Source organism: Loa loa (assembly GCF_000183805.2).
Source record: "Loa loa unplaced genomic scaffold supercont3.6, whole genome shotgun sequence".
Lineage (NCBI taxonomy): Eukaryota > Metazoa > Nematoda > Chromadorea > Rhabditida > Onchocercidae > Loa > Loa loa.
In genome coordinates, this window is record NW_018108186.1 from 262,783 (window position 1) to 290,315 (window position 27,533).

At 31.3% G+C, this 27,533-nt stretch overlaps 4 protein-coding genes across 4 annotated transcripts; 1 reads left to right on the top strand and 3 right to left on the bottom strand.

Annotated features, from left to right (window-relative positions):
• Window positions 1–202: 202 nt before the first annotated feature.
• On the top strand, window positions 203–1,324 carry LOAG_00716 (glycerol-3-phosphate dehydrogenase; the record flags this gene model as incomplete). Its single annotated transcript, XM_003136256.1, has 1 exon — window positions 203–1,324. The coding sequence occupies one exon, from the start codon at window positions 203–205 to the stop codon at window positions 1,322–1,324; it is 1,122 nt and encodes a 373-aa protein (XP_003136304.1).
• A 4,503-nt stretch (window positions 1,325–5,827) lies between these two features.
• Window positions 5,828–11,828, bottom strand: LOAG_00717 (hypothetical protein; the record flags this gene model as incomplete). The annotated part of the gene is made up of 17 exons (XM_003136257.2): window positions 5,828–6,007; window positions 6,383–6,518; window positions 6,648–6,774; window positions 6,883–6,939; window positions 7,146–7,246; window positions 7,420–7,607; window positions 7,786–7,949; window positions 8,173–8,333; window positions 8,661–8,826; window positions 8,920–9,051; window positions 9,368–9,476; window positions 9,657–9,764; window positions 10,115–10,179; window positions 10,539–10,608; window positions 10,921–10,971; window positions 11,257–11,488; window positions 11,653–11,828. The coding sequence occupies 17 exons, from the start codon at window positions 11,826–11,828 to the stop codon at window positions 5,855–5,857; spliced, it is 2,196 nt and encodes a 731-aa protein (XP_003136305.1). The 3' UTR covers window positions 5,828–5,854.
• Window positions 11,829–18,327: 6,499 nt separating this feature from the next.
• Window positions 18,328–23,188, bottom strand: LOAG_00718 (hypothetical protein; the record flags this gene model as incomplete). The annotated part of the gene is made up of 9 exons (XM_003136258.1): window positions 18,328–18,475; window positions 18,812–18,938; window positions 19,648–19,768; window positions 20,024–20,273; window positions 20,447–20,598; window positions 20,937–21,187; window positions 21,591–21,817; window positions 22,468–22,660; window positions 23,146–23,188. 9 exons carry the CDS (start codon window positions 23,186–23,188, stop codon window positions 18,328–18,330), a joined length of 1,512 nt encoding a protein of 503 aa, XP_003136306.1.
• A 2,352-nt stretch (window positions 23,189–25,540) lies between these two features.
• Window positions 25,541–27,264, bottom strand: LOAG_00719 (hypothetical protein; the record flags this gene model as incomplete). The annotated part of the gene is made up of 4 exons (XM_003136259.2): window positions 27,139–27,264; window positions 26,710–26,846; window positions 26,236–26,348; window positions 25,541–25,772 (listed from the first exon to the last, which is right to left on the bottom strand). Exons 1-4 carry the CDS (start codon window positions 27,245–27,247, stop codon window positions 25,541–25,543), a joined length of 591 nt encoding a protein of 196 aa, XP_003136307.1. The 5' UTR covers window positions 27,248–27,264.
• Between the last annotated feature and the right edge of the window lie 269 nt (window positions 27,265–27,533).

Sequence of the window (27,533 nt, forward strand, 5' to 3'; positions counted from 1 at the left end):
ATACTTTTCTGGCTGTAGTCATTAGTCCAATTCCTCAAAACTTATTTATTTTAGAAAATTTTATTCTCACAATTTAAAGATTATAAATTCAAAATTCCTCGTAAGTCGGCTCATTCATACTTTATGGTGAGTTGATTTGTGGTTCATTAAGGATTTTGATTTCCTACGTGATATACATTATTGTTCGTGGCGTTTCGTTGCAATGAAATATAAAGCGCCGGCCAAAATAACACTTATAGGTTCAGGTCATTGGGGGTCAGCGATTGCACTGATTGTTGGACGGAATGCCGAAAAATATAGAAATGATTTCGATCCAGAAGTTCGTATGTGGGTTCATGAAGAGATGGTAAACGGAAAGAAACTTACTGAAATTATCAACACGCAGCATGAAAATGTCAAATATCTGCCGGGTAAAGAATTATCATCAAATGTAGTAGCTGTTGATGACTTAGTGGCAGCTTGTACAAATAGTGATATACTTATCTTTGTGATACCACATCAGTTTGTGGAAAGTATTTGCAATCAGTTGAAAGGCCACTTGAAAGAGGGCGCTTTGGCCATTTCACTCATCAAAGGTTTTCTGATAGATAAGAAAGAAGGAGTGATTCGTCTAGTGTCTGAAGAAATCCGGGAACTACTGAATATCGACACAGCGGTATTAATGGGAGCAAATGTAGCCCAGGAAGTAGCGAATGAGGAATTCTCTGAGGCAACGATTGGCTATAAAGGTCAAAAAGAAAAGTGGCCGATACTGAAAAAACTGTTTGAAAGTGATAATTTCCGAGTTAATTTGACCAAAGATTCCAATACTGTCGAATTATGTGGTGGTCTAAAAAATATAGTAGCATGTGCAACTGGTTTCGCAGATGGTTTGGGATGCGGAAATAATACAAAAGCAGCTATCATACGGTTAGGACTATTGGAAATCATTGTATTTGTCGAGCTATTTTATCACGGTTCAAATATTCAAACATACTTCGAAAGTTGCGGGATAGCTGATCTCGTAGCAGCATGCAGTTCTGGCCGTAATCGCAAAATATGCGAAGCATTTGTTAAAACCAGAAAATCGATCCAGGATCTGGAGCGAGAAGTGCTGAATGGACAAAGTGTTCAGGGTCCAGCAACTGCTGAAGCAGTCTTTGTAATGCTAAAAAAGCACAATATGGTATCAAGATTCCCGTTATTCGTTGCGGTACATCAAATATGCAACCAACAGCTTTCACCCAGTTGCCTGATGGAGCATCTTCGGGAATGTAAAAGTGAACTACCTGATAATTGGGTGAAAGGTCAGCAGTTTTTTACCAATGCTTATCAGTGTAAGTAGTAAATTTGGAAGATATTAATGGATTCCTTTCTATTGATCCTAAAAAGACTGCTTAGCAATACGCAGAACTTCATCTGTCGTTTGAAGACTTAAAAAAGAACCGTACAACAGCCACGTTCCTGATACCGTAACGGGTCAAACATCAAATTACATTCTTTGCTTAGGGCAAATGAACGATTAATGAAGCAAAACGATCAGTGTAACTTTATGTAACAGCGAAAGGGAGGAGAAATTAAAAGAAATTGATATTTTCTTATTTATTTAAAATTGAAAATGATTTTTAAACCGATAACCCAGAAATTTTTCAAAACAACTTTCACCGTTTTGGGCTTTTTTTTCTTTACTCAATATTTTCTAACTAATGTGAAGATTTTGCACTCTCCTAAAGTAGGCCGTTAATCATCTCATATATTTTAGTTCAATAACAAAACCTCAATTAATCCAAGTATTAAATTAAATTTTTCTCTTTAAGCTTTTCAATATTCCGCCAGAAAGTCCTCCTCCCTTCATTCATAACTATTGCATCGGAGAAAGCTAATTGCCGGGAGCTGTGCAAAATCAATTTTCTATTAGTCCTAATGGTTCATTAAAGTTCTTTCATAAAGAATATTTTTATTATGAAGTCATCAAAGGTGTAATAAATCCTGCGATGCATTCGCCTTCAGATTTTATGCCTTCTGTTTTTATTTCATCTTTGATTCATCTATTCGTTTTCTCGGCTGTTTTAAATGAAGGAATAACAGAATCCTTTGCAATATATTAAAATCATTCGGGAAGATTAAATTTATTCGGAGAGCTGCGAATGATTGGATCAATCCAGCCATCTCAGCAGTATTTTACAGATGAAAATGTTATGGAAATTCAGACACACATTAAACAACTGTTAAAGATAATTTAAGTCCAAAATAAATTTGATCAGACTTATCAATGATCAGGTCAACCATCGATTTTTGCTTCCTCTCAGATTTTCTTAATTGAAACAGAAGCAGTGCATTACTTCGAGTCCTATTTCCTCAATCTACTAAACATTCATTCTTTAAGAGCTAAGTTAATATCTCATTAGTTCATACTTATCTTTTTTTGACGACTTGTGCCGGGAAAGTTTTGTATGTGTTGAATAGCAAGAGAAAGGTTTATTCAGTAGTAGAAGTATAGCAATTAAAATAACACAATGTTTGTTATTTGATAGTAAAATTAGGAGATGGAATTGGAAGCTACAGTCTGTTTAAACTGTCAGTCAAAGGTCAAGTTGTGCGAGATAAGGCAGGCATTTTGTGAACTTCGACAGCGAAGATTTATTTTTTTAAATGCCAGGAATGCTTTTATTGGGGCCTTAATATTGATCATAAGTGGGTTGGGCTTAAGATAAGATAATAGCTCCATTTAAGGTTCTTACAAAGCCGACAATAATTTCACTGATACGGGAAACACACAAAAGATTAGATTTGTTTGTAAGAAGAGAAAATGGAAATAGAATTATCTCACCAGATGTATAACTTTCTGGTTAGCAGATTTAACATCAAAGGAGAAGATATTTTGCACGATTGGCCTTAAACAATACACTCATCGCTTTGGATATAGAAAATGTTACATATATTGTTTGTATAATGTGATGAGTTTTTATCACGGAAATGGTTTTTTTACATCAAATTCTTTAGCTGTTTGGACATATTACAATTTCCTTCGGTTTTTTCCGATAACTTGTGAGAATGTTTGAAAACATTTTTTTCCAGGAAAGGAATCTCGAATTTAGCGTGCGAGAATTATGCAACTTTAATTCTTTAAATTTTATTGAATCAGAGAAAACTGTAAGGTTTCATTGTAAACAATGCAACAGTAAATCATCAAATGACGAAATGGGAAGGTAGAAAAGTAGAGGAAAATGCTAATTTGATTGAGTAGTGGTAAGAAGCGATCGATTCAATGTATCGTTTACCTTGCACCGGATAGTTTACATATTATTTACAGACAAGTTAAGATTCAAGGAAGAGTCGTTAATCTTGCAACGTTTCATTTATCCCATCCATTGACTGAGCTACTGATAGATCAGAAATGAGGGACACTGTGACAGGATTTGTCTTGTCACATTGAAAAGTACTCATTGAGTTGTTAAAACATTTTATTTCATTTTTTTAGTCGAAATTTAAAATTGGGCGAATCCTTGTCGTTTTATCTCTTTTTTGGTTGTTAGTAAACAAAGAAAGGAAAAGAATGGAAAGTGAAAGAAGAATAAGACAAATGAAAAAAAGAAAAAAGCGGGAAGAAATGAAAGTAAGGAATGAAAAGAAAAGGCAATGAAGAGGATTTCCTGGCAGTAATTGTAACTGCAAAGTTTTTCAACTCAATTAGATGTTTGTGATTTAATTAATTAGCTGTAAGTGTGTTGGCGACGGTCCTTTGATTTGTTCTGTCTCAGTCATTTCTTTGTTATTTTAATAGTTCATTTAGTTAGAGATTGTCTAGACTTATTACAAAAACTGTAATATTGATCTTTAATAAAAATTTCTTTGAACTTTTGATTTCTCATTCAAGTGTCCTACATAGAAATGACCTTTCCTTTCTATCTTTTCCTGCCGTTCCTTTCTTCATATCGTTTCTTTATTGTTTTTTTTTTCTAATTGTTTATAACTTGTTTGTTATTGTTTTGTAGTACGATAAATGAGAAGGGAAAAAATCGAAAAGGAATAAAAAAGAAGAAGAGGATAAAAACAGTAAAATAGGGTGAAAAAGAAAGCGAGGGAAAAAGAAAAGAATTTTAAATTGAAGAAAAAGAAAAGAGAGAAAAGAAAGAAGAAAAGGGTGGTAGAAAGAGAAAAAAGAGAAAAGCGCAGTTAAAGAGAAAATTTTTCATTATTTCATCAATGATTACTAAGTGTGAACTTGTGAAGGATCACCTTGGCCGCTTTATATAATCTATAGGAAAAGCTTCCACTTGCTACCTGTTATGAGTGTCATCGTATTTCACTAAACTTTTGAGATTTTAATATTTTATGAGTTCTTTCTGTGCTCTTCTCTTTGTTCGTTTGTTTATTTGTTTATAAAATTTAATTGGGAAAATAGAAGATGGTCACATTCATTAGTGGCTGAACTATCAACTACGCTTTTAATCACTTTCATTTTTCGACTATAAATCATATGGATTCTATTTTGTTTGCTTAATTGTATTTTAGTTTTAATTATGACAGATAGAACATAGTAAACTGACCATTACAAAATTAAATTGTGTTAACGTACAGCAGCATTCCAAGATTTCTAATTTAGCTTATGTAAGCAAAAGAATGAGTTTGCCTTCACTTATTTCTACTTACTGAATTAATCAATTTTTCAGATTTTTCTCCGTGTTTCTCATCTAATCATCCTGTAAATTCTATCACTCGTTGGTTGATATTTCTCTCCCTACCGAATCATTTTTTTGAACTTATGAATATTTATGTTCTCCACAATTTTTTTCTCATGTGCTTAATGATTATCATTCAACTAATTACTGTCATTTTTTCGAACGGATATGGTAAGTTATGTTTCGTCATTATGTGTCCAAATTAGTATCAGTGTTCATTTTGTGATTGCAGTGTTATTGTTTTAAAACGTTTTAAAAGACTTTTGAACAACTTTCTTCTTTTTTTTTCGATTTATATTCTACTATTATTACTATATATGATACCGTTTATTTGTTTTTCAAAATATTTACTGAAATGTTATTCGTCTGTGGATAAGTGATTTAAGTAGTTTCTTTTAGTTTTATTTCACAATAATATTAATATCTGTTCTAGGAATAATACGGGTTATACTAGTGAGTTTTCGCCCACTTAATGTCACTTGTATTTGTGCAACTAATATCCTTTCGTATTTTGTGACGAAGACTATTACCGTTGCTTCCGTTCGTGTTAATGTACTGGTTTGATTACTGTTAAGCAGATTCATTTCCTATTTTGTCAAATTCAAAGTCTGTCTGGTAATTTGGATTGATTTGTTATAATTTTTTATTTTCTGATCAGCTTTGAAGGAATATAGCAATGTCTTCTGAATAAACAGTTGAATATCTGGCCAAGTATGGTAACTAATGCAGGGATGTGTTGAATGCCAAGAAAAGTTGTCCCTTTTATTCAATTAAAAAATTAACAAAGTGAACACATAAGGGAGTGAACAATTCGGAATGTTTTTAATTAATATAAGTTAATTGTAAATTGTTTGTGTGTAAGTGACAGTACCACTAGATTTCCCGAAATAAGCTTACGCAAAGTTTGGAATTAAAGTGGTCAAAATTTTTTGATCAAATGTTGTCTGGTGACAATACAGGTTCATCCCTAGTTATAGCATGTGAGTAAGGCATGACATGACAAGATGAAAATTTAAGGATTAGATTCTTAATTTAAGAGGCTGGAGAGAAGCTAACAATATAGTAATTAAATGATTCATGGTTACATATATCATAATCATTTCCTAGAAATCTCAACAGTTTTTAACTCCCAGCAACAAAATTAATTTGTAAGAAATTAAAACGAAGTACTTACTGATTAACGTCACATATTATCATGTTGACCGCTTTATTTCCGGTAACGAGGTTCGTAATTGGATTGCTTCCGCATCTGACCAAATACTTCGATCAGTGAAAAATTCCATTCCGGTTAATAGTTCGATATCGCGCATTCGAGCTGTGTTGTCATAGAGATACTCCGAAGGTTTCTGTAAAAAGCCAAAATGCCCACTGTGAGGAAGGAAGACATTTTTTTGGTAATAAGTTTAATGTAAAAGCAAAATGTCATAATTCCTCCAAAAGGAATAACATCTATTTTCCAATGCAATAAAATTTTACCGATTAGTTTGTACACTAATGCTGAATATGCTCGCGGTCTTTTACACCTTCGATCTTTCATTGGTTGTATTGAAAGCAAATCTTATGATGACAATTTTCATCCGGAATCGACCCGTCGTCTTAGCTTTTCAATTATCAATTAAGCTATTCTAAGGTTGGTATTACTTTAGCTGAAGATATTATGTATCCTAAATGAAACTGTGCGATTTTTTTTAATACAAAATTAAGTGCATAAATTATCTTACCAAGCAGTTCAAATTTTTGCCTTTAAAAGGTAATATATAAGGGACGAAGACGATATCCTTGCATAAAGTATGATCAATCAGTGCGCGATTTTCGCACCACATGAGCACGAAGAACAAGTGCGACGGATCACTTTTCCTGGAATTTAGCATTTATTTCGCAAGGAGAAACAAGAAAGATAGTGATATGTGTCAAATGCTCGGATTACTGTGCAAGATATAAAATTTTTTACAAGCTGGATGTCACATTAGAGGACAGACTGTATACCCAATGAGATCGTCACTGTCGCGTACCCCATCCCCGTCTTGATCATATACTGCACCAGAGAAAAACCGTAAGTTGCCATACTTGGCCAGATATTCAGCTGTTTCATTTAAAACGTATTGCCATGTTCCTGAAGACTTTTCTAATTTCCAATTAGCATAATTTTCTGTACATTTTTAATCACTTAACGTTCCATCAAATACAAAATCTAAATTATGGCTAATTTCGTATAACTTACCATCAATAAAAGCTTGAGGCACAGTTACTCGAGCCAGATCGAGCGTATAATAATGATCTGAAACGAAATCTGTGATCAAACAATATTTCAAGAGTGAATAAACGAGTAATGTGCACTCTGGTTACAAACGATTGTACGTTTGCGCCATTTATCGGTGATCCTAACTGAATGTCTCAGTCGACTTGCTTAAAGTCTCCTGTGATATTTCGTACTAGTTAATCATCGCTATAAGTTATTTTATAAGCAACAGAATAATGAGTTACCAAGATTTCCGAATAGCGAAATAGACGAGTAATTTTTATTCTTTGGAGTGTGACATGAATTAGTTTGTGTGACATTATCAATATAAGTCACACAATTCCCTCTAAAACAAATGATTATTTTAACTTTTGTGCTAGATATTGAAGAATGCTAACAAGTACATTCTTGCGCTAATTGAAATATACTACCGGACTTTTTTTCATTATGATAAGCATTTCATCGCTTAAAGCCTTCTAAGATGTTTCGTCCTAGTCAATCATTTGTACAAAACCTTACTTTATCTCTTCCATCCAAGCAGTATGCCTCAAGATACCTTCCACCATAACTGTTTTTCGCAACTTCTTGTCGAAATGTATAATTGCATCACATAGCTGTAATCTGCAGAGTTCGCCGGTAAAATGATAATTAGCACTGACAGAGCTGTGCAATATCGTCGGACAGTTCTGATAGGTGACATTCGTGAACTGAATGGTACAGAAATGTTAGAAAATTACTAGAAAATTGAATTACTGGGAGAGGATTTACATATGCCTGATCTTGATTCTTGACAAATCATCAAATGTTGTTCATCAACAATAGATTGTGACAAATGCAAAAGAAGATGTAAGGATGGAATCTTACAAGTGACATAAAAAAAGTTACCGGACAGTCATGTAAAAAACCACATGTTTTCATGATTATCTTATCAATGCATTGATCTGATAGACGATCAACAGCTGTTATCGGTATAGGTGGTGGAGAACGAAGTACGTTGAACAGAGTACCGTTAGTTCCATTATTTGGCGCGGCATCAATTCGTAATAAATCTTCACGAAAGAACTATTATAAAAGGCTTATTTTCCATAATTTAAAAAAACATCGAAATAGTAGGAATGAAAATTTTCTTCACCGAAACAATAAATATTACGGCCTTCTACCGCTCGATGATTCTGATGTTATTACAGTGTTGTACGGGTTCAAAGCATACCCCTAACAGGTTCATTTTTTTTCCCATCTACATTAATTTTAACTTCTAAAATGGTAGCTAACATGCGAATAAATTGTAAAGTTCAATGTTTTGGAAGTTACTGATCTCCCGATTTTGCGCAATATCAGGACCGACAGCAATGAAGGTGGCTCGCATGCTGGTAATCCGGTTATCATATCCGTGGTCACCGAGAAGTTTGTATGATTCTTTTTCCTCATCTGTCCTAAATGTAAAAAAAGTTTTCCATACTTCCGAACGGCTTCCCCTGAGTATCCAATCGTATTCAGTAAATTTTAAAAGATTGAATCATCAAAAGTTGTGAGACAGTTCGACTTACTCTGAACTAATTTTACCACGTAACAAATTACGGGGAGAGATTCTACAGTTGGTACTGTAATCGTCAAACGGAAAATCCGCGTAGGTATATATATATATATATTTATATATTAGTGTCTCGTCATGATAAAAATAGGGTACGAGTCTTATTAGACAACCGGATGGTGTCAGTAATTTGAACAGTTTTGAGAGTATGCCATTTAAAAGCACATACTGGAAAATGCACACTCCTGGACGACCTTTGATGACAATATCGCCTATTCTTGATGAACCAGCATAATGAAACCTTATCGGAACCAAATCCTTTCTGTACGCTAAATAATTATTTCCATGCCGACACTCCAAATTCGATATTATATTATTGACAATGTTATCTTCATCTGGAAAGTCATAGAAAATAAAAGCATTTATTCTAACGAATAAAAAAAATTGTAAAGTTGCTTGAGAAGATCCACTAAGCAAAGCAGTATTACCGTTCTGAAATGAATGATCGGTCTGGTTGACTTTTATTCGAGCTACCACGCCAGGAAAAAACAGGTCATTGAATTGAGGTCCTAGGTAATTAGCAGTAACCACAGATTTTTCCTTGTCCATTGATTGCATACCTGATAAGACCCAAATAATTGTGGATATTAAATCATTTCGCACAAAAACATTTACATGATCCGTTAAGGAAATTACCTGTGTCTAATTTGACTACAAGAAATTTTGTCGACTGGAAATGTTGCTGATGGTTTGATTTTTTTTTAAAAGAGAAAGTTTGGTAAAACTTGTCCTTTCTAAGTTATCCCAGGTTTTCTTACTGTATCAATAAGACGAAATAAACAAGCAAATTATTATGAATAATTCTGTCTTCATTGAGAAATATTATTTCCAAATTATAAAAAATTCCAAGTTTTAAAGGAATATGAATGGTCAAACCGTGATCAGAAAGTAAAACGAAATTAATGCAGCCCATGAGACCTTCTTGAGACAATCGATTTATTAAATAGTTAATTATTCCATCCATTAAGATTAACGCTGTCCGAACCTTAATATTAAAATATTGAAACAAAAATCCCTCAATTGAAATTGCATTCCATTTAAATCTAACATGGCTTGATTCTAATATGATTTAGTTTATATTATTGCTGAAAAAAAAAACTTTATTGTTAATATTACTATTTCGCAAGCAATAAATTAAGTAGATCTCTGGTAAAGGATTGGTTACCATTTGAGAATTCGGTCCACCTCTATGTCCGGCATAATCCGGTTCTTCAAAATATGCCTGGAGAACTGATGGTCGTTCACCATCCGGCAGATTCAACCATTTGATTAGCTGAAATTTCACGAGTTTTCATTTCATTCGATATTACTACAAATTACCGCCCTTTGTGATCGAATGTACAAAAGCGATAGGAAAATTCATCGTCAACATTTCATATGCTTTGGTGTTTTTTTTTTAGGACAACTTTTATATTATTAATTTGATGAAATTTTTAATATAATAGCTTATATGTTTAACAAATAATATATGTTTAAAGTTAACATACAAAGCAAATTTTCATTCTATCAAAATTAGTTGGAAAAAACAAACAAATCATAGCAGTGACCACGATTGGTATCGATAGCTGTTCTTAATAAAATTAAAGGAAAAAGGAATGGAAAGAAATGTCATCAAATGCTTACCGTATCAATGCGATGTGTGAGTGGTACAGAGCTATTGTATCTAATCCAGTAGTTGGGCAGTTTTCCTGAAACAATTTCTCTTTGTAAAATTTGGTAAAAACAAAATAGACCAAGAGAAGAAGGGTAACATCGATAAATGGACAGTTAGCATGAATTGTTTGCTAGCTGTCATACATGTTTGAGAATGATAGAAACGACAGCGTAATTTGTGAATGAATCAGAAAATATGATTTGAGAGCGTTTGTCGTAAGTCTCTTTCGGAATGTATCCAAATTGCTAAAAGGAGTAACGGGACTCTAACTCTAAAATGTGCGGCTGTATTATTTACCGCAAATTTCTTTTCTATCCTTATAACTATTAAAGCAAGTTATATTTGTATTCCATCATTTACGGATAATATGATAACATGAAACATATCTCTTACCAACTGCATTACTTCCAGGCCAAAAAAATACAGCTGACATGAGACCAGCTTTTTGTGCTGTTTCCCATATCTGAATTTTCCGAATTTATTTAAATTAACAAAATTTGTGCGATTTACAAAAATGAGAAAGTGAAAGACAAGATTTATCATGATATTTCGATTAAAATATTATCGCCAATAAAATACTTCGTTTTTTAATATATCTTAAAATATTAAAATATTATTGCGATTAAAATATTTAAATATGTTATATTAAATGAAATTTCAATTTTAAAATCAACATAGCACTGGCGATTAAAATCCATGATAATCAAGCTGCAAAAAATCCAAAGAAAATTTTTGTAGATTTTGAAACAAAGAAACAAAAAAAAATGACATTTACCGGTTCCCCGAGATACCAACCAGGTTGATTGATATTTTTCTTGAAAAAGTCCTGAAATACAGCGAATAATTTAAAAGCATTACGTGAGAAAATAATTTGTATTTAACAACTAGTGAAAGTGTTAAAAGTAACAAAATCATATGTAATTTGGTAGGATTCTGTCGATTACAATTATAAAAAAGAACGAGATCATGTATCAAAAAGAAATGGGAAATTTATTCTCAAGAAATCATGTATCACGTACGCGTCATCTAAATATAACTAGATCGAAGTGAATAATTAGGCTCTTGATGAGCGTAAAGGTATTATTTCCATATGTGAAATAAAAGATATTACCTTAAATCGTGTGTCGTAAAAACGATTATCAATGATACCATGCCAAGCGGGATAAAGTCCCGTTGCTATAGTATAGTGATTTGGGAAAGTCTTAGAAGGAAATGTTGGTAACATATATTTGCTATGGGTACCATAATTTATTAAACGCTGGATTGTTGGTGTGATATTTTTATCCAAATAATTATCCCGGAAACCATCGGAACTGATGATGAGCAATGGAGGTACGTCGAATCTGCAAAATAAATGATTTAGCAATAAGTTACTACTCCTGAAAATCATTCGACAGAATGACTTCCTAGATATTGTTGACGATATCAGAAAAGTTCATCTCAGGAAATCAAAGATAAATCATTTAAGGATATTGTACTGGTTTGCAATTATGCTGAAATTACTTACTTCCTTTTGCATACACTTAGATCGTCATGACCAGGAGATTGGATAGTATCCTTGTGTTTCTCAAACTTTGTTCTTGCAATTATATACAAGCTACCGAATATGATGACAGCTGCAGTGAGAAGTGGTATTATGATTCCCCATGCAAATAGTGTGGATTTTCGCAATTTTACATTCATTTCTACTGTATTTACTGAAATTTCTTCCTTGAACTCATAAATTGGAATGTCTGGACTTGTCCCCTGAAAGTATTGTTAAGATATTGTTGATAATACAATGATAATATGATATCAGTTTCAGATAAAAAAATAACGCGTTTTTCGCTGCACGGTTATATTAATCACTTCCTTCATTTTCTATTTTCGCTAATGAATTATTGTTCTTAATGTCAAATTAAATACAAATTGGAGCAATTTCTATTCGAGTTAAGAACTTATCAGAAAACAGCAGGGATGATTAATAATATTCACATGAACTTGGCTTAGAAAACTAAGAATGTCCAGTGTAATCATAATTCACTGGGTGACAACTTATAAAAGTTAACTATAGCTAGTTAAAAGGATTCATAGAAAATTCTTGCTTATAGGTGATGATTGCCAAAGAAGTCAAAGTCAACCATGCTATGCTTATTTAGCATTTAAAATTAATTCGACAGAAGGTCAGTGATCGGATTTCGTATAAACTGACAAATAATCAGAAATGGCTCGTAAACTTTCCTTCACTTTCCTCCCAAACTTTTTGATTAGACAATGAGCACGATCAAAAATAAATTGTATTTCACAATGACCATCTAACTGCTTAAACAAAAAGGTTTGTATCGAAAAAGATCTTTGCTGATCTATCACCATACAGATTTTTGAATCCTGGCAAAATCATTATATCTGATAATTATCCTTAGCAAATCGACGAGCCGTACCGGAAAAGACAATGTCTAATGCCGTCATCAACTAACAGAAAAAAGACCTAATTTCTTCTAATGTCAGTCCTGAAATGTCGTACAATCAAGGTTTCAGATATTAAATGACTCAACTATAACTTTGTCTTATCCGTTATATTTTCCTAATTGTTTACTCATTGGCTACTGTTTCAATCATCTCTATCACTTTTTGCAATAAAAATTCTTCTAAAACCAACGGGATCCAGAAATGCATTCGAAGAGTTCATTGAATTTCAAAACATATATAAGCAAATCCAACTCAAGTTAATAAAAACGCTAATTATTACTTTTGCTTCGTTCAATAAAATTTATTGACCATAATATTTTCAAATTGTTAAAAATGTTAGATTTGTTAAAAAAATTAAACTTCTGTACCAACTTGACACTTCCATTCCCATTTTTAATGATAATTAATTTCTGTAAATAAGCTAATTAAGTTCTCTAAATAAGTTTAGTTCTGAAATTAAATGAGGAAAATTTCTGTTATGATTGGAGTACACAAGATTAGTACAAAGCATTTATTTTTCATTCTGTTCAACTAAGATCTAAAAGTCTTAGTTTTTTCTTTTTTTTAAATGGATCTGGTGAAATGTGTACACAATGTATTATGACTATGCAAATTTTTGGTATTACTTTTTCAAGTTGGAAATCTCAAAGACCAAAATCAAAAATTTATTGAAATCACACAGTAAAATAATTTCATATGGCATGAAATTAATGACATATTTTTGTAGTTTATGACGCAAACACTCAAATTTTATGTGTTTGTACAAATATTATATTTGGCTGTCCATAACTATACAATTAATTTTTACCTTTGGAACGACTGCGGCCATTGACTGTTTTAATTGTTATTGGTGATATTGTTATCGAAAATTGGTGATACTGTCAGTTCCAAAATGCAGTTTGCGTTGTTGCACTGTAAAATCTAATTAAAGGTTTTACAGTTACTCCTTATCGCTTCTTTACCCAATATTTTTCACGGGAACAAAATATATTATTCATCGATAAAAGGATAAGATGAAATGAAATTTCACATTTATTTCGTATTTCTACCTCATCCTACAAAATAATCTTAAAATTTGAAATCGAAAGAGATTGTGATAAACGATTACGCGCCTTTCGGTAATCACGTATAATTAGAATATTTTTAACTATTAGCTTTTCTAATAATAACAACTTGTAAAGATAGCAACTGTTTTTTAAAGTATTTCATTTCACCTTTCGTCCTCAACTCTTTATTTCATTCCACAAAAAGCTGGAAGATGTTTAGCGGAGCGAATTTTTATTGAGGATGAAAAATGATCAATGAATGAGATTAATTAAAAATGGATTGTTGAAATTTCTGAAATAGAAGACATTAATTACATCAAATTACTCACTTAGAAATTTAATGGGACTAAAAGTTAAGTGCAAATATATTAACAGCATGTATATAAACAATACATATAACAAACATGAAATATATAGTATAAACCATGTATAACTATAGTTATACGGACTTCGTTTATCAAAAGAAAAGAAAAGTCTATTCATAATTAATATTTCATGATAAGGAATTGAATAAGGATAAATGTTGCTATCAAAATGCTATTCTGTCAAGAAAAGTAAAATGAATAATAGCAGAAAAGGTTCAACTATGTTTGCTTTATTATTGCAAACATACATTTTTGGCTTGAACTTTGATTCGATAGGTGTATAGCAAACTTCTGCATAATACTGTTTGATATGATTGAAAATTTCTACAGAAATGAAGAAAAGTACTGCAAATAAGAAAGCCAGAATGTGTACATGTTCGTTTAATAAGCTATCCTGTTTATATTATTTTTTTTCTATATGCTTGGGAAAAAAAATGTTAAGTTAAAAAATAAATGAAAAATGGGCTGTCAACAAAAACTATATTTTATAAGCTCAACTAAAAAATTGTTACGAGCAAAAAGGGAATTTAATGATCGTAAGGGTTAATGATCAAATTGATTTTATATTCAAGTTGATATAATATTTAGTAGTATTATGCAAAAATCAGATTTGTAAATTTAATCCTGACAATTGCTGTTCTGTTCCCCCACAAAGTGCCAGTTAGCTAACTGATGGAAACAATAAATTTAGGTTTCATTTCTATAAGACTCATTTTCCCAACAAACATTTTTTAATGGTCAATTGACGGATAGGTATAATGTGAAAGGTTTAAATTTTGTATAAGGACTATAAAATTTGGCAGAGGTCTCTTCGATAATAGATGACAAAAGTAGCAATGGAAAAGATAGCGCTTTTGTAATCATTTCGTAATAGCGTTAGCATTGTTAGAAGCTCAACAAGAAATATTATTTGAAGTAGTTTTAACGAAAAGGATAAAGAAATTTGTTGGAAAAGGTGTTGAAGAATTCATAATTTTTTGGAAACATTTTTTTTTAAAAGATGAATTAAAATTTGAAGACATTTCCTCCTAAAGTAAACAGATAACTCTTTGCTTTATTATTCTATTTAAGATCAGAAATCGAGAAATTTGCGTGGAGCGCTGTTTATAAATTTTAAGTTTTTGATAGCAACTTTGTCATATTTAGCTCATTAATTCAAACATTCATATGTTATTTACACCACTGCTTTTCTCTCTAGATCATCTCAAGTCTAGATCAAACTACAATACGTAATTCTAACTAATTATGTATTTAAAGATTTAGACTCTGTCGAAGGTTTATTTATACATATTTTTTAAAGGAGGTTAAGTGATGAAATTGGAGGTAATTCTTAAACAAGTTTTGGTTCAACTTTGATTTATTTCAATTTAACCTGTCACACAATGATAATGAATTTTCGGTAACGAAATGAACGTATACCCAAGAACTTCCCAAATTAACAAATTATTATCAGTGTTTCCAGGTCTAATACTAATAGGACTACATATCACTCTGAAAAGAGGAAGTGGTGATAAAGGAGGAACAATTTAAAATGTTTTAGAAATTAGAAAAAAGTTTTCGAAATTGCGAAAGAAAGTATATCGAGCAGAGAGAGAGTAGTAGTATTTAAGCGAATTAGTCATTTGTATTTTTGGGGCTTTACAACTTGATACTTAGAAATGTACTTATTAAAGGAATGAAATTAATGAGATTCAAGAAATGAAGCATATAAATTTATGATTATATGTAAAATAAGATATCAGCAAATATCATAGGCTAAAAAAAATCGAATGACACTTTTTTGGGTGGGTTGGTTGTACTTTGCTCTGTTTTGTTCTGTATTACGTAATCTAAGAACCTTGCTTTGTTTATTCCCACTTGACCGATTTTGAAAAATCCCGCGTAATCTCATATTGCTATCTTTAGACTTTTTGTCGTCTTCTATGCTGTTTGGTTGAATGTGAGATGAAGGATTATTCGCCAGTATGCCGCGTAATCGGAATCTCTTGTCTTATTTATTTATACTCTTATCAATTTCAAAAAATCTTGTATAGTTCAACATGGTTTGTTTTTTTTCTCAAATATATACAAAAAAAAGAAAAATCACATGCACAAACAGCCATTTCGTTTGTTTGTTCGTTTTTTATTGGTAGTATTGCGGAAATTAATTAAAAGTTTATTTCTGTAGAAATGACACTTACAATTCCGAGTAAATGCATTATTCTGTGATTACAGAAATAGTTAAAATCATCTTATAAACAAAGAAGAAAACAACGAAATGTTTATGAAGTGAATTAGACAAAGTGTACAATTAGAAATGGCAAAGAAAATAATTTTATTGTACAAAAGGGACGATTAATAAGCCTTTTCCGTTAGGTTATAAAGCTGTTAACAACATTTAACGATAAAAGAATTCGGTAATAAAGTTTAAATGGTTTATTCATGTTAATAAGCATCAATAATTCATTAAGAGATAGCAAAAATATTATTTACGAAATTGTATACTTTCATTTCGTTAACTTTACACATGTATCGTTAGATATCACTTTGATCTTTCCGACCATAGACAACTTTCTAATCCATTAGGTCCATAAGTTGGATGAACATAGATAAATCGTTTATTAGCGTTTTTATATTATAAATATGTTTGCATATCATGATTAATAGCTATAAATGTTATCTTTTGTAACCTTAACAAATGTAATTTTGTTGATTATATCGAAGAAAAACTAAACTGCAAACTTTACAATTCTTAGTCACAGATAAGTAATATGAAAAGGAATTGATGAATGGTAAGAGGAACTGATAGAGTATCAATTTTCTTCTGGAAAAAATCGAAATTAGTGAATGCTTCACATCAGTTTTACTGACCGGCATAAAGAGACACATATCTATAATGTTCATCCAAAAGTTATGCACAGTTATGCTAATATTGCAAGTGTTATAATGATAGCAATGATGATAAAAAAGATGAAAAGTGGCGCAAGCAGATAAAAGCAACAATTGACCCAATCCCATGTTGAACTGGTCGACTTCCCAATTTCCATCAAACGAACTCCCTCAGCACCAACTTTGTCTCTTCTTCCATTCTTTGTCCTTAAATTTCATTTTAGGATATTCAAACTTTTCATTTCAAAAGGTTGCAATGTGTTAGAAAGAAAAAACAAAGCATTTTTTTTCTAGAATTGCTATTTTTATTATTGTAAATGATGAAACAAACTGCTACATCAACGGGAAAATTATTATTTTCGGAAAGTATTGTAAATGGAAGATGATGATATAAGTAAAAAGTGGAATTGGAATCAATGAATTAATTAATTAAAACTAATCGGCAATCTATCAATAAACACATATCTATGCATTGACAGTGTGCAAAACTTTACAAAATGTTCGTGCAATAATTTTTTTCTCGTAGCAACGTCAACCGTTAAATATTATAGCTGCAAAAGTTAATGTATTTTATAAACTGATCAGTAAATTTCATCTTATTAGGTCATCTGGACGCTTAACTAGTTTTTATGGAAATTTAAACTTGTTAAATTTCTGCTGAAATCAATTTCTGGAAATCAAGCTTCTTCAATTTCAATTTCAAACTACGCATTGAAATCCCCCACGCTTCGAAATTTATAACCCCAACTAGCATTTGTCAAGAATCTAGAATAATTCCTCCACTGTAAACTTCATGAATTCTACCTCTATAAATCCTTTTATTCTAAAGCGAGATCAAACTATTTTGAAAGATATATGAAACAAATTAAAGATCCGTCAAAAACTGATCTCGAATTCTGTTTGGTCTGCGGTGTTTTTGTTAGAATTTTTTGAAAACGAACTCCCTTTCAATAACTGCAGCTGATAAAGCCAGTTTTTATACAACTATTGTGTCAAAGTTGTCAAATGTTGTTAAGTAAGGTTTAGGATTAGGATTCCGGTATCATAGGAGTAGGGCAGTTAAATCATACTTTGGCTTCTACTCTGTTAGTAGTACCACACACCAATTTGTTATTATCAAACATTTTCGCGATGAATATATATTCCTCTAACTTGTTATTTTGATGAAAGAGAAAATTAATCATAAATAAGCACCACAGTCCAAGCTATATCGAACTGTTTATTCAACTATTGAAATCAATGGTGTTAGTTTTTGAGTTTTCGATAAAATCACTTCTAGCACTTGGTGGATAGGGTTTCAGACAGCTAGAATCCTTGGGAAATAATTTTCGAGGTACTGTTTCATATTTCGTGCTTAATTAATTCATTAGCTGACTGGCAAGACCGTTGATTTAATTAAAAAAGGAATTAATTTTGTCTAGTTCGAATTTGAAAATTTGAAATGTTAGAAAAAAGTCAGAGAACGAATAGAAGCATGAAAAGTACAACAGCGGCGGCAATAGCACAAATAATTGGGCAAAAAACGAAACAGAGTAACTTCAAAAGTTTCATTTTACGCTCAGCCCAACAATCCTTTCTACGATTTACGACTGCTACTGCTATGCTGAAAATTTGTACATTGACCGTTAATAAAATTATTCTTGAGATATTCAAAATCTTAAGTTTTCAATTTTTGAATAAATTATTCTTGTAATCTTCAAATTTGAATTAAAAATTTGAATCAATGAGATTCGATTCGTGTACGTGGGAATATACAAACACAAAACTTATATGAAAACATATTTCAGCGATAATTCATAGAATTTAATTAAATTAATAAAATCCAAACTAACTTTTATTAGTTTATCATTTACTAAAATATATATGTTATGAGTCATTTAGCAATGTATTATATTTGTACAAGTATCTTTTATTTCTTTACGTGAAAAAAAAAGTTAACCAGGGGTCAGTTTTGTATGGATGTGGTGTAAGGCCTTCTTCGAGACTCAGTTGCTTAACATCAAGCAATTCATCACGTTCATTAGCACGGTAACCAGACTTCATTCCAATCCCAGCTTTTTCTGTATCTATAATTCATTTTTCTTTTTACTTGCATGGAAAAGAATGCATTGAAGTTACACAAAAAAGATTCATCATTTTCTTTGTTTTGTAAATATAATGCAATGATATTTTTTCAATTTTAAAGGAAACAGAACTAATAATATCATCACTAAAGAGGAAATATTTCGTGACAGTTTTTTCATGATGCATCGCAGAGAAATTTTTTTCTGTTGGATGTAATTGAATTTCAAAAATCATATCACTTCAGTGTCAACTAAACCACTAATTGCCATCAATCCCATGATTGCCCCGGATTCTTTTTGCACCAAATTGTTTTGAATTTCAAACTTTCCAATACTCCATTTAATGATTTTCGCAAAGACTTGTCATTTTGATTTCAAGTAACTTGTATTACTATATAAGTAATACTAAATAAAGCTTATGGGTAAGATTTTTTATTTATTTGATAACAATCATAATAAACTAGAAGAACCTTCTAACTGTTGCACGGATTATGACTACTTCGTAGAATTTTACAACTGCCAGCTATCGTTTGAGTTTCAATTTGTCAAGTCATATATTGTGACGGATTGAAAAATTTAAGCATTTCTGTAGTAATAGGTAAGGAAAACAATGAAAATTTTAATTGACGCCAGGATTAATTGATATTAGACAGGTTAAAAACCTTGTAATTTTATAAAATAGTGAAAAAAGAAAATGACAGGAAAAGATTACGAAGTTTTTGCCGTGAAACTGTTGCTGTTGTTGGACTTTCCTCGGATAAATGAATGGTTCCATCCTGGGGTTGCTCCTCTATCTCATCGTCATGTACCAATCGTCCATAACTTCTTAATGGCTACAAACATTGTATTTTCCAATGATTTAACTCGGATTTTATTATAATGATTAATTAAATCAATTTCACACGACTATGTTTATTATACCTTAGATTATTGATATCCACTGCAGCAGATCATACTCGATGATACTAAGATACCGGATCCTGATAAGTTCTCGGTAAGTGACTTCATAATTTCAAATAAAATATTCTTTAATGTAAAGCTGATTTTTATAAAAAATGAACTATAATCTATAATTTGAAGTAACCAACCGACTGTAAGCTTTGACCAGAATTAGTTTCCAACGCTCGTGGTTGCTCAAAGCTATTGTCTACCTGTTCCTGTGCGGAACTTGTAGAAGGACATCGTTTCTTCTTGCTCGTCAATAATCGTAGCAGAATCGGTGATTTAGATCTTTTCATTTCCGGTGTTTTCACATAATTTCTATACTCTTGATCGTTCAATCGTTGACAAGCTCTGTTTTCAGTGACATTTCTTGTGCTTAGAATGCCATCTTCCAATCTTAAATGTGGAAATTTCTCGATGAAACGGTCGGTGACAGACAATCGTAAAAATTCCATTCCATTCCATAAAAGCTATGAAGCTGATATGCAACCGTTATTAATTGCTCATAATAGGCAAAATATAAGCAGAAAAATAAATGAAACTTGAAAGAAAAAGGAAAGCCTAAAAACCTCTGGATTATTTGTTCCGTTTGCCTGATTTGCCGTTTTGGTGACTGTTGCTGTTGCGGTGACACACCACAACTTTTGGAATGTTCCGATCCACTGGATGTACGTCTAGCAATTTGCCGTTGAACTGCCGATTTTGAATATTGAGAATGCGCCTAGAAATTGTTTAATTTTTAGGTGCATTCTTCCTACAATTTCTATTCTCTTCCACACAAAAACTGGAACAGTTTTTCAGTCCCATTTCATTACGGAAAATCGGAAATTAAAACTGAAATACACCTATGTGTCCGACATCTGTTCTGTCACCAACAACATTTTCCAGTTTTGTTATCAATGAGATGGGTATGTCACAGAACGTTAAAATGCATAAAAGATTAGTTCAAGAAAGGATTTCATATTTATGGAATCGTAGGATTGTTTATGTAATTCCAGTAAATCTTGAATGTGAAAAACTTCATGCTTTTCCAGTGCTTGAACTGATCATCGAAGTTACCCTTTGCTGTGATTCCATGTCGATCACTGTTGACAGTCGTTTTTCAATTCTTGCTTTTCTCGCTTCGTCATCATCTGTAGGTTGATGGAGAACAGCCAGCGCTTCAGTGCTGTATTCCGGTGGTGGAGTACTCCTCATGTGCACATATGCTAATGCATTTCCATCTGATGACAACTGTCCTTTCTTTATACCTCGATTTTCTAGTGGAACATCATTGATCAGTGTCTCATGCGCTTTATGTACTTGTATCACTGCAAAATGAAGCCAATGAATCTCTCGATATTTCAGCATAATAAGAAAAAACAAAAATAAATTTCGAATAGCTTTTTATTAATCTATATTTCTAAATACATCATCATATATAATCAAATCAACGTGTAGATTAAACAAAATGACTTGCAATTTGTCATTGGTAGTTTATTCTGGAAAGCCGACTTACGACCAATTCTACCACTAGCAGTTGTAAATGGATATACTAGATAGATTATCCTAGTAATCTTTGCAAAGTTTAGCAAAAACTCTCATTTGTTGTGTTTTTATCATACAAATTTCTTGCATAATTTTTTGATCAATCGACAAGGAAAATAAAATTAACAAATATATCCACAGAAAAATAGATTGAAATTTCAGATTAAAGGATGAAAAATCCAATACTCGTGTCAAAATTCTGAATATTGGCATATTCCCCAGCTGATAGCTTTCCGTCTTTTTGTAACTTCATCACGTATTCTCTATGTGTCATCGTTCCCGGATCATAGACATATCGTTTAATTATAGGTGTTTCCGATGAATTCCAATCTTTTAGAGTTGCTGGTGCTTTCAGAATTGTTGATTTTTGACCGATCAGTTTGATAGGGATAATCCGCTCATATGGAACACTTCTACAATAAATTCTCTTTAGGAATTTTTTGGATATCTCACTTACTGCTTCTTCCATCGATCAAATAATAATATGAGCTTTTCGCACTGGCTATTTTATTAAGTTCAAAATAGATATGAGAAAATTTCAGAACCATTTAAGCCTGCGCTGCCAAGAATTACTTAAATGTCAGTAAGGATCAGACAAAAAAGTTGTAAAGACAAATGGCTATCACAAAGATAATTTGATTTTCTTCCTTCAAACGTTCATATCGTATCATAATTTTTCCTTCATCCTTAATTCAAAGGTATCCGTCAACTGTCGTTAATGAATGTAGAAAGTGAACATGCTTTGCAGTATATCGAGAATTGTCATGAAAACGAGAGAAATTAACTAACAGCAGCTTTTGAACAGAACGATTGATACTGTGATAGGTTGGCACGCAATTGTTCAGAAAAAACGACGGTTGGGAAAAACAAAAAAGTTCAAATCCCTTTCATTTCAATCTCAAGTTTAATCGGAAAAATTTCAAAATGTGAAATGTCAAGTTTTGTTTACCACTAAAGACAAATAAGTTGTAAACAAAAATGAATGTTTCATATTTATATTTAAAAAAAGTAATCTGTGTTAAAATGAATCGAATAACAAATGAAAATAACCAAATTTGCATACCTTGTAGACGGTTGTGTAAAAGTTGATGTGTGCTGCGGCATATCGTCATCGATGAATTCGATATTCTCGTCTGGAATAATTTGTCGTGGATTCAAACGCCTAACTTGTTCAAAGAAGCGATCTAATTCGCCCATTGATAAATCCCAACTGAGCCTGGCTTTCTGCTTTTCCATTTCATCATCTTGTTTCTTTCCTGTAATTGTTTTGATAATAACAATCAATAATAATAGTTATTTTAATGCAAATTACACATTTTATTGATTTCTTTTTCATCCCAAAATTATAACAAATTTTTTTCTTTGTTCTAAAATTACAGGAAAACAATGAATTGAACATATGAAGAATTATTTGTTTAAAAAGAGCAAATAAATGGTGAAAAATTGTGAACTGATAGGAAAAATATTTATCAAGAAAGTACTGATAAGGATTGCTTTTGGAGTGAAAGAATGTGATAAACATAAGAGCACCAATATCTCATCAACAATTCCTTCGTTTTATAATTAAAAAACAAAAGGAAAAAAAAACCAAAAAGATTGTTTTAAACTTTTAAACGTTGAAAAAAATTTGCACAAGTTGATATTTAACAAAAAACTCTGCTTGATACCCTCATGCTTGGCTTGATACCCTCATGCATGATAGCATTCCAAAAATCATTATAAGCTATTTTTGCATGCTTACCGTTTATTGTATGTGTTATCAGCAAACTATTATTTAGTGGCATTAAGCTTTAACTAATATTTGAATAGATAGCACAATATTTGTTGTAAAATACTAAAAATCTCTTCCTAACCATCCATAAAATAAAAAACTACGCCAGTAAGTGAGCATACGACATGCTTATTGATGTGTCATCTGAATGTTTGAAATATGAGACTAAAAATTGGTCTGAAGTATTCAAATAGAAAAAAATTCATTGAATCATGTTACAATAGCATTTGTCCGTTTTGATCATTTACGGCTGATTACAGTGTCAATTGTTTGCGATAACTCTGTATGTGTTTGTATGTGCGCGCGCAGTGAACCAGTTTCATTGGCGGGAAAAGGTATCAAAATTTTGCTTTAACAAATTTCAGAAATTTACATATTAAACAAATTTTGAAAGGAAAATTTAGTTCCTTATAATTTTTTAAAAAAATTTGCTTTTTCTGGAAATTTATTGTCAACCGAACCTTACAATTCATTTCAGGTCAAATTTTTCTCTTAATTTCCCTTCTTTCTCTCCATTATTCTTACTTTCGCAATATCATAAGAAGATTTAGATTTAAAAATGCAATCCATTTGAATGTAATGATTGAACCATCCTCCTCTCTCCCATATCATTCTTTTCCCTTTGTTTTTTTCTCTTACATACCAAATATACCTATCACATCGATGATATTTTCTTTAGTGATTAATGAAAATTCACTATGTGAAAGTTTTCTAATTTTACTTTCTCAGTTTGTAAATATTTCCCAACGAACGGCGCAAATGAAGCATGAAGAGACTATTTACAAAAGTAAATAGACTGTTCAGCCTTTCTATTTTCATTTTTTGATTTCTTCCTTGCTTATAGCCAAGAGAGCTAGACAGATATTTAAGGATGAAGTCATTTGGAAAAGTGTCAAAAATAATGGAACCAGTTAAATAGAAGATCATAAGTCATCTTAAAAGATTGAAAGCGATTATTAAAAGATATGGAAGAGAAGGTGAGATTAAATCAAGACAGAATTTCAGTTTAAATTCGATATTCACAAGTCTATTAAATGAAATAATTTACAAAAATTAAAAGAGCAAGAAAAAAGACAATGAACGATTTTAATCTTTCCTAAATTAATTAAAATAATATTTACCGGTGTAGTTCGTTATAAAATATATTAGCATATGTGCATCAAATACAGGTATAAAACATCTTACCAATGAGTAATGTAAGCATGCTATTATTATTACTCTATTTTTCAATTGGACTTTAAAAATAAATCGGTGGAAAATCTTCGAATGAACTGAAACGACTGATGCAATTGATAAAGTATGTTGATTATCAGTTGACTGTATCAACCACTAAAAAATATTTTGTTGCATAGGAAAGAAATAGCGAAGTTGTTGTCATATACTTCTCCATGCATTACAACTAATCTGATGTTGAAAGGTAAACATACAGATAGGCGACATTGTTTACACAGAATGTGATGATATCAACATGATGTAATAGCTGAGAAAATATGACGAAAGAAGAAGAAAGTTAGTTCAAACAGTTGAAAACCACTTTGATAGTGAGAATCATTGTCTTTAACACATTGCAACAGTGTAAGATTCTTGAAAGGCTTATGATAATTAAGTGCGAAAAACAGAAAGCGAGAAGTTTGCCACTAATTAGAAGTGAAATGAGTAGAACGGAAATTTTATCATAACATAGAATTTTTTTAAAAAAGAAAGGATTAGAAATTAAGAAAATTTTCGAATCTTTTGGTATTGGTATTGTTTCTGAATGACTGATGAAGTGAATGGTTAAATTAATCTGATTCTTTATGGTTTCAAATGGTTAAGATATTTGACATAACGTCATTATTAGTACCAAAAATAATTGTAATATCCCTTCATTACCTGAAGAAAATAGATGTGAAATCAGGAGTTTGTTTCTTTAAATCTAAATAAGCTCAAAGAAAAGGGAACTTATGAACGGTAATTTAATAATTCCTGAATCTTTCCTATAAACATATATGTTTTTGAAAACTTCTTACATAAAATGAAAACATTGAGAAAATAGCTGGGTTTTTGATATTTGTTACTTTTTCTTGGATTAAATTAAATAGTTCATTTTTTGATAACACGAATTAAACTATATTAACATTGATAATATCAATTAGATTTGATAATATTATATAATAAAGATGAAAGTAAAAAAAGAAATTTATCAAACCTTTAGTTTGTAGGAAATGATCATTGAAGAAATAGTATTTGCTGTAATTCAAATTGAGATCACGTAACACTAGCTTGATCGATGATGATAGGATAGGTTTCTCATCGTTTGATGAAAAGAGTATTATTGTACTCGGTAACATATAAGATGGAAACAAATTGATCGTCTAAAGCAAAATTAATTTAAAAGTTTAGGTAAAAGTCGGCTAATTGAATGATTAGTTAAATTATTTATCGGCAATTCGGTAGGTGAAATTCCATGACTCACTTCCGATATTACTTTTTCATCCTTACTGATTGATGTCTGGTCAAATTTTAAAACAAGACATAGTGCACTAATATGGATATGTTGACTTTCAATTAGGAAGTCATGAATTGCACAGGCAGTTCCTTCTCTTGCTGGTATTTCGCTGAAAAATAATAGAAAAATTACGTTATGGTACAAGAATTATTACGTCATGATGGTTTAATTAAAATAGGGAAGAATTACATTATGATGGAAGGATTAAAATTGAGAAGAATATTATATTATGGTATTAGAATTAAACATGTTCATAGATCATTGTAAAAGTAAATAGGATTTCATCAGATGCTGCTCAGGACAACTTCCTGAGAAAATACATTGTTTCTTCAAAAACTGCACAATGTTTTTGCAGGAAACTTTTGCATATAAAAAATGAAAACAGTAAAAATGAATACAGAGTTGGTAGCATTTATTTGTAAATAGGATGGGACAGTATATAATCATCATTATAGATGCTTAATCGATCATCAATGGTATAGCTGTTGCATTGAACACATATGTCACTTATAAAAAGGTGTATTTCCAGTTACGGTCAATTTCTGCTTATTAAAAGTTATTAGTGTATAAACCTGTTGCTAGTAATTTCCGGTGTATCGATTATTACTGGTCGAAATGGCATAGCTGTTGCATTGAACACATATTTGGTGATCGATTTTATCGGTGTACTACCTCGGTCGAATATCTAAAACTATTGGAATAATAGTAATCCCGTATAATTTTTTCTTTTCATTCTTAATAATCGGAATGACGCATTCCAAGGTTATCGAAATTATTCCGAAATTACTGATTCTACTACCGTAATCAATTCATTCAGACATAAAGTTTAAACACAGAGATTAAATTACTTTGGGTCTGACTATTAAAACATCGCATTGACTGATTAAATAGAATAAGGTGTAAAGTTTGACATTTGTGCTGGAAAATTTTGTTTTCCTTATTAAGGAATTTCACAAGATATGGGATAAACAGCATAAATATTTTTAGTACTAAATAAGCTGTCAAGAAAAAAATATCAAATATTTCCCTGCGAAGGAAAAACTTACTTCATTAGCGATTTTATACCGAGTACCATCGAATTTAGCACCATAAAAATAATTACACATGCAATCAATTAGATTGGATTTATTACTTCCAGTTGGTCCAATTAATAAAATAATACGATCAGTGCGTTTAATGTTATCTGCAAGTAAATTTGGATGGTAATTGAACAATAGTTTTAATCAAAATTCCTAGAGGATCAAGTGATAGTAAGAGCAAATTTAGACATTTTTCTTCCCTGAATTATCTCTTCCAGCTATGAAAAATTGGTTTAAACCAAAATTTTTGTTTGGCTTCACAATTATTGTATACGAGAAAACAAGACGATGGAAGTATTTCATTCAACTCTAAACACATTATAAAATTGTATATTAAAAATTCATTTATAAATTTAAGTTATAAATTTTGTCGTTACTTAAGGAAATATTTGCTACCTTTTGATGAGCCAGCAAAAACAGTGCGCACATTGCCTACATCGAATTCTTCACCGGCAAATTTGCTTACCGTTTGCTGTACCAAAATTTCTGCACTAATCCCTACCATTGTTCGAGCTTCTGAAAGCAGCATTATAGAATAACTGATTAATTTCTACTTACCAGTTAAGATATCGATTGAAATAGAGAGAAAGGTAAGTTAGCAATTCAGATGAATCTATCTTTATCATGCTCTCCATTGTCTCACGCACTATTGAACCATCCTACTTTTTGTGCTGAGTAGCATTTTTTCTAATCATACATGAACAAAGTGGAAGTAATCAAGGATGAATGAACATAAATTGTCTCTTATCAATATTACTTATAACGTGAAAACTAACCTGTTATCATAATAG